Source organism: Zonotrichia albicollis, chromosome 9 (assembly GCF_047830755.1).
Source record: "Zonotrichia albicollis isolate bZonAlb1 chromosome 9, bZonAlb1.hap1, whole genome shotgun sequence".
NCBI classification, from domain to species: Eukaryota; Metazoa; Chordata; class Aves; order Passeriformes; family Passerellidae; genus Zonotrichia; species Zonotrichia albicollis.
In genome coordinates this window covers 39,014,591-39,030,418 of record NC_133827.1, presented here as the reverse complement: position 1 = coordinate 39,030,418, position 15,828 = coordinate 39,014,591, and the positions used below count along the sequence as shown (strand labels likewise).

Genomic DNA, 15,828 nt, shown 5'->3' with positions numbered 1-15,828 from the left:
CCAGCCAAAACCAAGCCAGCCTAAGCTTTTCTTCACTTCCTTACAGGCTGAGGAAAATCAAAACAAGTGATTAAGACGGTTCTTTGCTTCATTAACAAATATACAAAGTTTTATTTTGTTTATTAGATTGGTTTTCTGTATGTTAACATTATCATAGCAGTTATAACCCACATTCACAGCAGAAATTTTCTAAGAGCATTTTGCAACACTAACTGCTGTATCAGAAATCCTTAAGAGAAACTTATCTTTTAGCTACTCAGGTAACTTGAATAATAAAGTGCAAAACCACAATAAAATTTGACAGACATATGTCCCAGCTCATATTCAGTGGAAAAGAAAGGTTTATAAGACCACTAGATATGGATTCACTGCACACAACAGAAGAGTGTGACCTGAAGACACCAGTTTTCAAGTTTTCCCATTACCAGACATGGATTACAATGAATAACTTTCCATTCGTTTTAAGGGTAACATAGAGAAATCACAATGAAGTTATAAATAAAACAGAACACATTGGCCAGACAACCTGAAGCTTAGCCCTGCATTTGGTACCTTTTACCCAATAAAGGTTTTGGGAAGAACTGATGAACAGGAACAGTTCATTTCTTGATGAAATTGCCTCTGATTTGACAAGGAACCAACTGGCAGGACACAACACAGCAGCTCGTGTGGGACACAGGTCATAGGTGGATTTTTTATATTTATTTTTTACCACCTAGACATGGTCTCATTCAACTTATGATTGCCAGCACTAATTACTGTCCTGCTCAATTCAAGAAAACAGAGAAAACTCAGAATATTATGGGAATCAGGTCCAATTCATAAACCACAACTCAACCTTTTGTGTTTCTCTCTCTCCACAGCCACTGCTGCAGCCTCTCCAGTAGCAAACACTCTTTCCAGGACAGATCAAGTATCACAAACTCCAGGGGCCTTTCCCTTCCTTCTCCCTGACTCATGGATCTTCATGAAGCCCTCTGGAGCTATGACTTAACTGAGAATCACCCACAAGGAGACCACTCAACCCTTTTAGTTACAGAATGCAAAGATGCAAATTAAACATCACTCCAATTCCGTCAGCTCCAACATTGCTGTTCTTCTACCACTTGCCAGAAAACGACAGTTCAGCAGGCCAAGCTTTAAAAATACCAGAAAGTTTGAACTATAAATTGATTCTGCACCCCTTGACTAAGCTCACTTTGCTAAGGACACAAGACACCACTGTCAGAACAGAGAACAGGCTGACCAGCAAGCTTTAAGGACCACGTCCTGCTCATAGCTCTATGTGTAACCAAAAATTGCACAACATACATTCCCAAAGAACTCATTTTTACACAATACTCTCCTTCACATGGTTCTATTTGACTACAGTCAGTGCTCTCATCAGGAAACAATTCCATGCACAAATAGACAGCAGAACATCCAGTGCTATTTGGGAGGCTGCACTTTGCATTTCCCCCCTCTTTGATCCTTTCAGATCAGCAGATGCAGGGACCCAGCTGTTGTACCTGGGATAAGGCACTTGCCCCAGATGAGCAGCACAGCACCAGGCCAGCGTGCCAGACAATCTGCAGGGACCTTTTCTTCACCACCTACAGCCAAACAAGGAATAGTTCTGGAGCAATTGTGCTCTTTCAGCCTGGAGTGCTCCTCCTGCAACAGCTTTCAGAAGCTGTTTCACATTCTCCCCTAAACTCCCTAGGAATGGCCACGGATTTTGCAAACTTCCAGAGGTTTATTCTATTTCCAAATCAGCTCGAGGTGCACTTCCAAGGGATTCGTCAGAACTTGTGAAACATCACCAGGAAATCACAAAGGGAAAATTTCCACCTGTCCAGCAGCAGCTCTTAACCACCTACACAGCCAAGGTTTGTCAGTCGAGGTCTCACATGATTTCAATTCCCTGAAAAAACAAAGTTGCCTTATGGCATGCATAGTATAGATATCACTAGTGCTACCTGGAAGAGTTCTAGCTCCAATCCTCCTCCCTCCCAAAGGGGACAAATTCAAACCCACTTATCTGAAGAGTTTTAAATTCAATCTTTGCTGCATATATTTCAAATAAACCTGTGCTCCAAACCTTGGAATAGCCTAGGAGTAAAAAAGCCTGTTAACTCGCCACTAACAGAAGACTAAGAGAGAAGTGAGATCTAGTTTCTATCAAAAACAAAAGCACATCTCACTTCTGGGTTTATTTATTACTTTCTCAAAGACATTTTAATATAATTATTCTGATATTCTGGTCTAGACAACAGCCAAAATCTCAGTTTTAAGGAAAACCCCTCATTTTACACTGATTTGAACTCCCGGTAGCTTTAAGCACCCAAATAATTTTAATTTCTTTTTCTATTGAATGAATGTTCTGCAGTTCTAGAAAGATGAGTTATGCACTTTTGTTCACATACAAAAAGACAGTCTAACAGATGTAAACTATTTATTGAATATTTGCCACCAATATTGTTAAATACATAATCTTGCAGTTTTCCGCTTTCAAGTTAAAATGTCAGAAACAGAACACCAAATATTTACAATTCTTGTAAGGAATGTTACATAATGACACATTAAGGCGTAAATTCTTTTGGCTTATAATTCTGAAAAGAATGATAATAGCAAAAAGTGATGCAAAATCTTTCTTGTGAGATTATGATTAAGCTACAATGTTTTACAAAAATATGGTGTAAGATGGCAATAATCCCATTCAAAATCCTGCATTAGGCCCCTCGAGAGGGGCTGATAATTTATACAGTCAAAACTTTTAAAATTTACATATAAAGGTACCCTATCCACCATTGAAAAGTACAACTCTCAACATATACAGTTTTCAGGCCACAGTTTTGAAGGTCTGGAGTATCAAGTTGGTTTGATGAATTAGTCGGTTGGCACTTATGAACACATTTATTGCCCTGTGGAAAGAGAAGAATATTGCTTCAGACACTCCAGAAACATGGCAGGGAGAAAGCCAGCATCACTGGCATCTAGAACTGGAAGCACAGGGATGTTCCACCCTGTGCTGACCTACCTGAAGCTCCCTGCTGGCAGCCAGCCAGCCTCATTTGCATGGCTAATCCCAGGAAGGCTCTGTTGATTTGGCAGGAATTTAAAAAGAATTTGGCTCTCTATCATCACTGACATCTCAATCTTTTCCTTCTGGGACTCAGATAACCAAGGGAAAACCATGGAGCAGATGACTGGGGTTTGGAGCCAGATGATCTTTAAGGTCACAGCCATTTTCTGACTCTGACTGTTAAACACCTTCCCAAAGCTGAGCTCTTCACCCCTCAGGAATTCCAGAATTGGCAACTCTTCCCTCAGGGAATACTAAACGTGCCCACATGTGACAGCAAGGCTATTTTAGTTACCTTTCTGCACAGAAAGGTGTGGGGTCACAGAAGTTTTCAGCTCAGCAATGACGTCTGAGCAGGGCTGGGGGCAGCAGGGATCTCACCCCATGTGCAGCTCAGACAGAAATTCCTCCTGGCTTCCCAAGGATGGCAAATACAGCATGGAATTTCTCACACTACTGCAAATTATTAACACACTTTAAGCTTAAGCTCACACAGTACTTCTGTCCATGAATCAAAGCTAACAAAGCCTAAACTTCTCATTTTGGTATCAAATTTAGCCCAAATTTCAGGAAAAGGAGAGAAAAACAAGAATGCTTTGATGGGAGCAGGACTGTACTCCCAGCTGGTCTCAAGACTTTTCTCTCCTTTATAATGCACCATCTCCTGGGTGCTCTCAGCCTTTGCCAAGCTCAACAAGAGCTGACATCAAAGTTGGTTCCATCTTTAAAACAGAACATTCTGGCACTGTCAGAATCTGAGGGGGATCCATTCATCCTCCAAAAGAATCACTACAGTGAATTATACAGGAATAGTGACTGCAAAACCCAGGGTGAAGGCCTGGAAAAAGCCTCAGTTTGAGGGCTAAAATGCTCAGCTAGAAAAAGGTTCAGCTGAATCATTCCAGATACTGTGAGGGTCTATAAAGAAAGGTCAATAAAAATGTAAATCAAAGAGAACCCTGCACAGATGTTTTGTATTTGCAAATGATACTTCAAATAGGTAAATTACTTTTCTCAACAAAAAAATCCATAATTTCTTTGTCCTTGTATCTGCACTGAGAAAACCCACACAGGGCCAGGAAATTGAACTTCTCATTCCAATTCAAAACTAACACCACACATGGGTGTTACATGCTGGTGATTTTAACAATTTTCCCTTTCCTTAAAGGCAAAGAAACAGCATTTTAAAGCAGCCATGGTAATGAGAGGACATAGGTAAGGAAATAATTAGGCAACTCCTAAAAAAGGCAGCTTCTGCCTGTCCTATTTTCCTGTCAGTCATTCTGTAAATGGTTGAAACAACAGGACAAAAGCATACTTACTTTCCATCTTTAAAATAGGTTTTCAGAGTATCACTGAAACTTTTGGAGTATTTTACAAACTCTTTCTTTTGGTGCTCAAGTGCCTACAAAAACAAAAACACCAGGAGCAGAGTCTTAGTTCACATATTTCTGTGTACAGTGAGAACCTTGAGGTTTAACTGATCAGAAAATTAAATAATGTTACATCAGGAATAAAAATTTTGGATTTTTTTTCTTTAGAAGAAACAAAGAGGAATAATTATTTAATCTAGAATTCCTGAGACCTATCATACAACCATTCTGCTGTTAAAGCATGGTTTCATTGACCAGCTAAGCTCTGCTGTTCATCCTTGTGCTGCTGTCAGAAATACTGGATGGAGAGCTGGTGCACGTACCCGCCGGTTCTGGTACTGGTATTTCTTGAAGACATTATTTACTGTGTCAAGGAGCTCCTTTATTGCACTTGCAATGTCCCTGTTGGGCAAGAAAAAGAGAATTTCAATATCCTCAGGAGATGCCATGAAATGCTGGAATTGAATCCCTTTCTAGCAGTCAAGTATTTCTCAGGGCAGTCCCTGCAGAGGAAATGTCAGCCATGATGGAGGAGCCCAAACTCAGCAAGTTTGGTCAAGTAACATCCTCATCATTTCTAAGTGGGATCAGGCTCTCTGGCAATGGCAACAATGCTGCTACAGCTACAGAATTTCAACATTCAGACCTAAATACAGCAAGTTTGACCTCTCCACCTGCAGCAAAATCCATCATATTGTACTTACTTGATTGTCTGAAGAAACCTCACTCTGTCATTGATCTCATCTGGAATCTTACTAAGAATCTGTTTAAGTGCTCGTGCCTTTTCATTCAGATCTTGGAATTCAGGTTCAGGTCTTTCAATCATATACTCTGGCAAAAAGAACATATTCAAAACCACCATTAGTTTGTCCTGAAGTCAGCAGTGACAGCCAAAAACACGACACAAAATGCAGCAGGGTGAATTTGAAGGTGAACAGCACAGAACTGCAGTGAATAACCCCTGTGTGAATCAGGACAGTGCAACAATCACCTTCATTACTGCATGGTGGAAAAAGAGCCCATCTTACTTTATTTGAGACATTAAAGTCATCAAATTCAGTATTAAAATAACTTAAAGCCTGCAGTATATTCTCCTTCTGTGACAGTGTAACTGCTGCTTTTAATTTGAAGTAGGAAAAAAAAAAGAGAGGGTGTTATAATCCATATTTGCCTTTTCCTGGTTGTTAGCATTGCAAAAGGTGAACTATGCAGCCATAAAAACATAGCTCTGAACATTCATTTTATTTCTTTCCTTCTCTTATTAGTCAAGTGTGGTGTCCAGGCAGATTTAACTTCTCCAATAGCAGTATTCAAAAATACAAATTTTCTTCTACCATGCTGACAAAATTCTACTAAGAAACAAAGAATCTCTTCTGAAAAATGAAGATATAGAGAATTGCATGTTCCTAGTTAGCAGGTAATTAAAAATACAGTTATCCAACACAGGCTTTGTTACCTTCTACATCATCAGCTGCCATACGCAGCAGAGACTCTGTGAAATTCACATCCACGCTTTTCTTCTCCAGAATTTTCATGATGATGTCCTGTGTAAGACCTGGATTTTCTTTTTCAGCCTGTAAAGCAGAGAAATTTTCTATTTTTAAATAAGCCAGACCTGGACATTTCAAACACTAAGATTTTCATGTAAATTGTTTCAGATACTGCAGGAGTTTGCTAGCAACTTTGAATGTCTAAGGGCTTTAGACCAGTAGATTACATTAAAAACATTTTTCCACTACGAAATTCATTTTTCTTGGACTACATCATTGATTTTGTATAAGCAAGTTTCCCAATTAGCCTTACACTCATTTTAATTTGAATAAGAAAGGTTTTAATAAATGTCTCAATCCTGTTGTATTTTCATAAACACCAAGCTTTAAGACAAAGATATGGTATCCCCTGGAATTTAATTCACTCCAACACAGGTGCTGCTCCCCCACCTTCCCATGACATTTATAAATGTGCCCCTCATGAATCACATCATGCTCACACATCAGCTGGGAATTGCTGTTCCAGAAGCAACCCAGCTTTTGATTGATGACATATCTAAGTGCAGAGCTGGATTAACACTGGAGCTGTTCACATCACCTGTGCTGCTACCAGACACTGCTCTGTGTGCAAGATAAATGAGCCTCTGTGGGTTTTTTAGCTGGCACTGCCATTTTTACCAATATCTCAGTTTTACATTATTTGCATCCAGCTGAGCTCCTTCCCACCAATTGTGAAAACACACAAAACCAACCCACACTTGTAGGAGCTCACTTTGAGGCTTCAGCCCATCAAGGCACATTTAGATTTCAGTGCAGGAACAGGGCAGTACCCCAGATTTGCACAGCTCAGATATCTCATGCCTGCCATTACTTTGTTTCAATATTTGAAAAGATCACCACTTCAATAAAGCAATGTAAAGGAATATCTGTATTTTCACTCCTTAGGAATACAATGGAAAAGTCAGAAGAATCTTTTTTGTCCATTTACTGCTGGATTTCTACACAAACACTGAACTTCATCCACAAAAAAAATCCCGTTACCACTCACTTTGTAAACCAATTTCAAATTCTGCTACGTGCCTATTGCTCATGAGAGCCTATTCTACAAATCTTGTGGGTTTTAGACTAAGTTGATTATTTATTCACTGACTGCTCCCTCATTTAAGCTTTTGTTCTATATGGACAAGAGAAAAGTCAGTTTAAAATTGCTCATTCACATTTCTACTCATGACATCTGCAGACATCTCAAACTTCCAGTTCATGCAATTGTCCATTTTATTTTTAGACTACTGGATCAAGGATGAAGTCTCAGATAAAAAGACAAGGAAACAAGAGAGCTGACCTTTTAGCTTCATCTTACACAGCTTACTTTTGAAACAACCATTTTTCAATGCAAGTTCCTTCTCACCTTAATAAAAGCTGCTCTCAGTGTCTGAGCTGCAGACAGATTTACTCTTTCTAGCTGCAATAAAAGTTCAGAATTAATGATTAGCATTCTGTTGTTATCAGAACAAAACAAATTCAGTAATCACACCATGGCCCATAAAGCAGAATGGGAAGGGGGATTGACAGAAGCTTTCAAATTGCTGGTCTTACTTGAGAGATGCTATAAAGTTAATCTCAAAGGAAAGACTTCCCCCCACAAATGAAAACAAAAATCACTGGATGCATTTTGCAGCAAAAGTCCAACAGAAGATTGTGAGAACATCTTGGCAATGTCTGATATTCAGAGAAAAACAAATATTAAATTACAACCATTAGCAGTAAAATTAAAATGCATCAAGCTGTTCACAGGTTTGACTGTGTGTCATTTCCTGCCAGAGAATACCAGAGCTGGCATTTTTGTCAAAATCCTGTGTTAAAGGCAAGAGAAAAGCTCAGGACCAAGACAAGCAGCAAGCTTTGATGGCAAGAAGGGTGAACCAATGCAGAGAGAGATGATGTGTTAGACAAAGCCTTCCCAAGATGTTCCTGTGGCCTCATTTCCCAAAATAAAGGGGATTACTGCATTCCATGGGAAACTGGAGCTCACCTCATTAAAGACAGGGTACATAACAGCATAGAGAGGCATGGAAACCATAGAAGTGGTCTCTGCTTCATTCTTCATCTCTTCCATTGTCATCCTCATTCAAAGAGCCACTTCTCAAGGAAAACACTATAGAAGCAAAAAACTCCTCATTCACTGAAATGTCTCTTCTTTCTCCTCGTTGTGCAAGAATACTCGAAGAACTTGGGAAATCTATTGTCCTTAGGGTGTGTGAGAAAAGAGAAAACAAACACACAATTACAAATCTTGAGAGGGACAGGATCTAAAAATGACAAAGCACAGATCAATGTGAGTTCTACAGTGTGGAAATCAGAGATTTCCTATTACATGACTCAAGTAAACATGGAATGACCACTTGGTGTAACTTCAAAACCCTAACTGAAATCTATTCAATGAATATTTTAAAGAAAAGGTGCTGCTCCAAGTGGTTTTCCCTTCAAGTTCTTATGGAATCAATTCTTATTTACCAAAATCTTGCCACCACTCATAGGCAGCAGCACAAGGTTCCTGACAACTCCATCCAGGAAAAGCTTGGGCAGCACTCCATGCTGCAGCCCAAGCCCCATCCAGATGCATTTTGAATATTAAAACTACCTATAAATAGGTATATTTATAAATACTCCACTTGCACATGCATCAAGCTGTGATTCTGCTGGAGATCAGTGCCTGCTTTCCACCCTCTGAATGTGAACACTGCATCTTTGCTTTTATATCAGCTGAAGTCATGTTTCCACTCAGGGTGTGCCACCAGCTACGTTAACTCAATGGAAAATTATTGTTCAAGTAACTGAAGCTCTGGTTTAGAAGTTCTCCACCCAGCCCAGCTCATCATATCCATCACTGCTCAGACCCAGGAATTATGTGGAAAAGAAAAAAGGTCACCTTACAGTTGATAAAAAGCCCTTGTTCCAGCCTGCTGTATTTTCTCTTAATCAGATTATTTTAAAAATATTTTATATGACATAATTGAGTTTAAAGACCTGAAATCCAAGTCAGAAATAAAGATAAAAAGAAAGATATTAAAGGTTTTAATTTTTAGATTTGCTTGGAGGATTTAATGCACTAGAGGAAGGATTTTTCCTCCTAGCAAGCTGCAGACACCTGGCATTTGCATGTCTGTGTAATTTACTGACATTTCAGTAAGAAGTGAAAAGAGTGAAATGGTGAGAAACAGCAGAAACTGCTCCAGCAATCAATATCACTTCTGAGAGTAGGAACAGGTTAAGAACATGCCAGGACATTTCTCCAAGCCATATCCCTCATTATGCCCTGCACTGGCTGAAGATCTTCAGGCTGTTCAAACAGAACAGGGATTTTCTGTCCAGAGCAGATCTAGAATTGTTTAGCCACAATTACACAAGTGAAATTTGGTACTGATTACAGTCAGCACAGAGAAGAAACTGGATGCTTACAAACCTTGTGCATTTCTCTTTTGGGAACAGTAAAAGCTGAAGAAAAATTCAGCATGACTACAGTAAAAACTTTATACAAGTCTTCTAACATGGACTGCTCACTGCAAAACCTCACTTTGCTCCTCTTGCTGTTCCAGCTCAAAGTGCCACAGATGAGCTGATTCCTCCAGCCCCACAAAAGGATTCCTGAGCCTTTAGAAAGGGTCTGGATGGATGAAATGCATATTCTGCAATAATCAGGGGTCTCACACTTTATCACCCACCCCTGGTATTTTACAGCTGTCAGGAACATGGAGGAACACAAGTGAATATTCATCATTCCTCCAAAAGTGGGGTGTTTTCCCAAGAACTTGTTTCAGTTACATAAATTCATGCCAGGTCTGCTCACATGGGGGAAGGGAACTTGTCTGAACAAGTCTGCACTCCCTCCTGCAGGTACAAGCTGTCCCATTTATTATCCATGTGTATTCTGGATGGAGATTTGGTTTTTGCTGTTGAATTCCTCCTTTCTGGAGGCTCAGTGAGTGTCCCCTCACACACCTGCACTCACAGATGAATTTACAGCACATTTTCATCTGTAGTCTCAGAGTAAGTTTTTTAAATAGTTAAACCAGGTCACTGAACATTGTTCTACCCAAAAGATTTTTATCACAGGAAGAAGGGCAAAAAAGGACAAAATTGCCATTAGATATAATTACTTTGTTTTTATGGGTTAGCAGTACCCACACACACACAAAAGGAAATACTAAGTGAAATGATGGATTTTTATGATGATGAAAACCTATTACACTGTGAGCTACCATGAAGAACTCATTTTCTCCTGAAGAACCATAAGCTATTGTTACTAATCCATGGTACACTTAAAACCCTCATATAAAAACAATTATACATTATCTATTACCCCTTTTCCAGACACTGACAGTCCTAAAAAAAAAAATTACAACACTTGGATTTATATTAACACAAAGGATACCAATTTTGCAACTGAAGAGGTGGGTTTATATATATGTGCACACAAGAAATATTTAAGAACACCAAATGCTTTGTGGTGCCAAGATATGAAAAGAAATATATTCAATTTATCACACTGCTTGTTCATTATTTCAGAAATCTTCCTGTTTTCCAGAAGATACACCAGGAAGCATCATAGGACCTGACTGCTAAAATTCTCAAACTATTTATCTTTACAGTTAGGAATCAACTTCACATCTTTTGGATGCAACTTATTCACTTCAGTCTTTGCCAGTGTGAAATAGAAAGAATAATTATCTTCACAAAAACTCTGTGTTCATTGTGCTACTGAAAGTCAGTTTGTCATCATAAACCACATCCAAATACCCTTGAAGGTGGTCTCAATCCTGATTAAGGACCAAATCCTCGTGAAAACTGAAGTTTCTGTTCTAATTAGATCAATTATCAGCCAGCCTACTAACCTTGCAAATGGCCTGACTCAAGCCAGTTTAATGCACATTACCAGCAGCAAGGAGGACTTTCAGCATTTCTTTCAGGATGGGATCAAAAGCAGCTCAGCACAGCTGCCAGACTTCCTGACACTGTCTTGCAACAGCTTAACTTCAGTGCCTCAATCCCACAAGAGCCTTTTCTTTGAGAGGAGTTTACCCTAGTTTCATCTGTCATCTGCTTCATTTGACATTCTCACAAAAGGTGAAATAAGATTCCATGAGAAGGTGATTTATTAGGGCAGCACAGTGGAGTGGGAGAGGTGAGAAAATCCTGGAAAACTGCAGGATGCAGAAAAGGTGTCACTGTGCTGGCAAAGTTGTTCATTGGTGTGAGGGGAGAGGTGAGGAGAAGGCAGCAGGACAGAGCCAAACACCGAGCTCAGAGTCAGCCTGATCCCCCTCTGTGTTCCAGGGACCCCAGAACCCCAAATCCATGGGTGTGCAATGAGGGAATGCACAGAATGATACAGGAATTGAAACAAATTCCAGGGACCCCAGAACCCCAAACCCATGGGTGTGCAATGAGGGAATGCACAGAATGATACAGGAATTGAAATAAATTCCAGGGACCCCAGAACCCCAAATCCATGGATGTGCAATGAGGGAATGCACAGAATGATACAGGAATTGAAACAAATTCCAGGGACCCCAGAACCCCAAATCTCTGGGTGTGCAATGAGGGAATGCACAGAATGATACAGGAATTGAAACAAATTCCAGGGACCCCAGAACCCCAAATCTCTGGGTGTGCAATGAGGGAATGCACAGAATGATACAGGAATTGAAACAAATTCCAGGGACCCCAGAACCCCAAATCTCTGGGTGTGCAATGAGGGAATGCACAGATACAGGAATTGAAACAAATTCCAGGGACCCCAGAACCCCAAATCCATGGGTGTGCAATGAGGGAATGCACAGAATGATACAGGAATTGAAACAGAATCTGGATTTGCCAACTAAATACAGAAATACCAGTTAATACAGCCCTGACTGCTCAGTCCTGGCCCATCAAACACAGCAGGCTGCATTCCCAGAGATGCACCAACATGGAATACGTGCTTGCACTGTCAGGGTAAATCTTACATCCTAACCTTTAAGTCCCAGCACTAAAATATGATCCCAGCCAGTCAGCAAACATGGACAGAGCTGGTATATTTTAGATGAGGAATAGATTTGGAAAGGTTCTTTGACAGGCCTATTCCCCCACAGCCACCCAATGACATTTTAAATCATTCAACTGAACTTTAGCAGAAAAAAAAACCCCAAAAACCCAACTTCTGCCAAGAAGGGTGAAGAGCACAGACCACCACACTTCCCAGATGGACAACCACCACTGTCAGTGTCTGAGGTGACAATCTGCTTTCTCTGTGTGTGTCATTTACTGACAGACTTTGGGTCATGCACCTAAATCAAGCAGAGCTGCTTAACAAGAACACAACATCCCCAGGATCCTCCCCAAATCCACACCTGCTCCTAGGCCAGGCTGAAGAGGTTTGATCAAAGAAAGGTGTTTGTGTAGCACAACCTTCTGAAGCAGTGCTTAAAGCAAACAGAGCAGGCTCTCATGATTTCAACTTTTCAAGTTTTAAACCAACAGAAATATTTGGGATCAATTGGCAGGGTTTCAGCTCTGGCATCAGCAGATCTGATGTTGTCTCTATTCCCTTCTCCAGGCTCCATCTACCCTAGATCTGGTAAGTGCTTAGATATTAATATTCTTTTTTAGAAAAGTACTACAGAGGAACAAGGCCCAAGGCAGTGATTACAAATATTATTATTTCAGTGGTTGGCTTCTAGCAAAAATCAGAGCTCCATTCCTGCTAGAAAAGACCTTACTGCCAAGAGGTTCTGCTGCACTTTCTGCAGGGAGGATTCAAGAAGAGTTTTCACCTTTAACCTGATCTGAGATCCCTGAGTTACCAGAAAAATTCATTCAAGTCCTGGAAGAAAGAGTGGGGGAAGGGAAATAACAGCATAAATTCCATCTGAATTCAGGGGCAGAGCTTGAATCAAAATGTAAGAGCAATGTGCACGGGAGGAGGGAGTGTAGATAATTTACTACTGCTGTTGTAAAGTTTCTGGAAGTAAAAAAAAAAATTGTAGAATTTGCTCTTTTAACTATATACACCCACACAACCTGTCTTGGTAAGTCTGTTTCTATCATTAATGGTCACTTGAATTTTAAAAAAATCCTAACCCACACATCTTTCTTTTTCAGTCAGATGTTACCTTACCTGCCACTGTATTTTAATTATCAATTGCAATTATTTCCCATTGTATAACTTAGATTATTTGATGCAAAGCTTCAAAGCTTTGTGTTTCAGATACAGAATTACTTTCCTTCTTTTTAAAGCTGAGTATGGGTGGATTCACTGGGATTAGCATACAGATCAAGTATTAGGATAACAATCTATATTTTAAAATCAGCAATGATAAAAAGAGACTTAAAAGGCATCCTGCTGAACTGATTCCACATCCTGCTGATTCTTACACCAAAGAGTTTCACTGCAGAGTCAATAAAAGGAATGTCACCAGTATTGAAGTTTAAAAGTGTCTTCTAATTCCTCTCACCAGAACAGAAATGCAGTTTTCAAACATCTCCACACACGTGTAACAGTCACCTGCAGTGAAATTCACTCTGGCAAAGCAGAACTGCTTGTGCATTTGATTACTGTAAGAGCAGTTCTATGACTAATTCACAAATGACACAGACCTGTGATAAATCCAAGACGTCTATTTTTAGAACCGTATCAAGTCAAAAAACAAAAACCAAGCCTAGCCTGAAGTCAGGCTTATAATTAGTCCGTGTTCTTTTGCTGGACTTCAAAATGGAAGTGCTTTAATCTGTCCTAAAACATCCAGAGTGTGTCTCACAAGAGACCCCACAGCCTGTGCTCCAGTTCCAGCAGTCAGCACCACCAGAACTGTTATACAGCACAACTGAAACGGGTCATGAACGCTGGAATACATAACCACAACAACATATCCCCGTTTCTCTTTCTTTTTCACCTCTTTGGGAATGTGAAAGTGAAGCCATTACTTTACCAAAACACAAATAGGTATGACACAGCTCCAAAGGTACAAAAACACATTCCAGCGTGTGAACACATACCAGAGGAGAATTAGTTCCTCTGATAACAGGAACAGCACAAGGTTTCAGCCACCCAGTATGTGCGAGCTACAGGAAAAACACCAACCCAACTCACCAGTTCAGTGAGCGACTTAATGGGACAGCCCAGCCCTGAGTGCTCAGTCCCCAAAGGGGGCACAGCCGGGGGGAGCCTGCGGAGGAGGAACCCCAGAATCAATCGGGCTGGAAAAGACATCCAAGATCACCGAGCCCGACCTTTGAACAAACAGCACCTTGTCAAGCCGACCATGGCACCCACTGCCACGTCCGGCCTGTCCTCAAACACCTCCAGGAACGGTGACTCCACCACCTCCCAGGGCAGCCCATTCCGATGGCTAATCACCCCTTTCTGTGAATAATTTCTCCCTAATGTTCACCCTACACCTCCCCTGGCGCAGCAAGGGGGAAGGAGCCCAGGCGCCCTTTCTCCCTGCCCGCCGCAGCCACCTGACAGCGCTCCGCTCCGAGAGGACGAGCTAAAAATAAATACACACAAAAATAAAACACATCCGGGCCTGCGCCCGCCGGGCCCGGCCCGAGCGAACCAGCACCAGGCCGGGAAGCCCGGAGCGGGGCCAGGCCCCAACCCCGCGGCCGCGGGAAGGGCGGGCAGAAGGACAAGCCCCGGGCGCTGCCTCAGGGCCGGAGGAAGGAGGTCACGGCCCGGCCGGGAGGAGAAGGGACACCCCGCGCACCTTCCCCGCACGCCGAGGCCGCCCTCAGCCGCTTCCTCAGCCCGGCCGCCCCTCTCGCAGCCCCAGAGGGCGCGGCGGGCCCCGCGTCCAGCCCGTGAGAGCCGGGCAGGGCAGGGCTCGGCACCTCACCTGCCCCGGCCCGCCGAGCCCCCGCTGCTCCCGAGGGGCTTCGCCGCCGCCGCGCCGGAAGCGCCCGCGAGGAGCAGGAGGAGGAGGAGGAGGAGGAGGAAGATCCGCGGTGTTACCACACACCAGGCGTTGTCCGGAACCGCGCGCGGAGCCCTGGGGCTCGTAGTCCGCCCTCCGCGACCACAAGCCCCACAATGCCGAGCGGAGCGGGGGCGGGAGCGCTCGGCGGGGCGGGCCGGGGCGGGGACAGCGCCCGGGCGGAGCGGGGCTCAGAGGAGCCGAGCACAGCCCTCCCTGCACGGCAGAGCCGCGGCGGAGCGCGGAGCGGCGGCAGCACCGCCGGGCAGCGGGCGGGGCGGGGCGGCGGCGGCGGGAGTGCCGGTGAGTGCGCCCGTCCCTTCGGCGCGGCTGTGGGACCGCGTAAACCGGGCGGCTCCGGCTCGTTTCTTACACCGTGCCGGAGTAGCGGCGGTGCGGAGGAGCCGCTGCCCGTGCGGGGGTCGCCGGCGTTCCCTCGGCGCCGGAGGGAGGCAGGCAGGGACGGGCTGCGCCCGCTGCGGCGGGAGAGGAGGCGTTCGGGATCGGAGCTGCTCGTCCGGCGTGGGATGAGCGGCAGGCGAGCCCAGGAGCCCTCCGGTGCTCGCTCGGGTGCTGCGGGCGGCCGGGGCGGGACGCGCTCTCCGTCCGGCCCCGCGGAGCTCAGCCCGCGCCCCGGCGGAGTTGGGCTCGGGTGAGGGAAGGGTCGCGGTGCCGTGCCCCAGAGCCCGCCCGCGGTGTCCCGCAGATCCCTGCGGCCGCCCAGACCCTTCCCAGCCCGCCCTGGGCTTCCAGAGCCCGCCGTGAGGGGTTCGCCCGCCGGTGGCAGCCCCGTCCGGGCGGTTCGCTCGGCGCGCCGCAGACCGTGTGTGCGCCCCGGTGTTGGCCATTAAAAGAACTTAACTTGGACATCATTTGTCAGGGTGGTTCTGCTCCTAGTGAGGTTTGGAGTTTCGAATTACATCGTAGGAAAAGCTCAGCGATTAAAA

The 15,828-nt window shown here is 43.5% G+C and overlaps 2 protein-coding genes across 5 annotated transcripts in view; one reads left to right on the top strand and one right to left on the bottom strand.

The window, feature by feature from the left end:
- Window positions 1-2,417: 2,417 nt before the first annotated feature.
- Window positions 2,418-15,047, bottom strand: PDCD10 (programmed cell death 10). Of its 4 annotated transcripts, XM_074547480.1 has the most exons (9): window positions 14,804-14,948; window positions 14,056-14,131; window positions 7,960-8,174; window positions 7,336-7,389; window positions 5,894-6,011; window positions 5,142-5,268; window positions 4,761-4,839; window positions 4,387-4,469; window positions 2,418-2,903 (listed from the first exon to the last, which is right to left on the bottom strand). In XM_074547480.1, exons 3-9 carry the CDS (start codon window positions 8,053-8,055, stop codon window positions 2,822-2,824), a joined length of 639 nt encoding a protein of 212 aa, XP_074403581.1. In that variant the 5' UTR covers window positions 8,056-8,174; window positions 14,056-14,131; window positions 14,804-14,948; the 3' UTR covers window positions 2,418-2,821. The 4 variants fall into 4 exon arrangements, with proteins under 4 accessions (XP_074403581.1, XP_074403582.1, XP_074403580.1 ...); XM_074547481.1 differs by lacking the exon at window positions 14,056-14,131 and having other exon boundaries at window positions 14,927-15,047; XM_074547479.1 differs by lacking the exon at window positions 14,056-14,131 and having other exon boundaries at window positions 14,804-14,953.
- Window positions 15,045-15,828, top strand: part of SERPINI1 (serpin family I member 1) — a 46,225-nt gene continuing 45,441 nt past the window's right edge. Inside the window, exon 1 of the mRNA XM_074547478.1 lies at window positions 15,045-15,184. The gene's annotated coding sequence lies outside the window, so the exon portion shown is untranslated. The remainder of the gene's footprint in view (window positions 15,185-15,828) is intronic.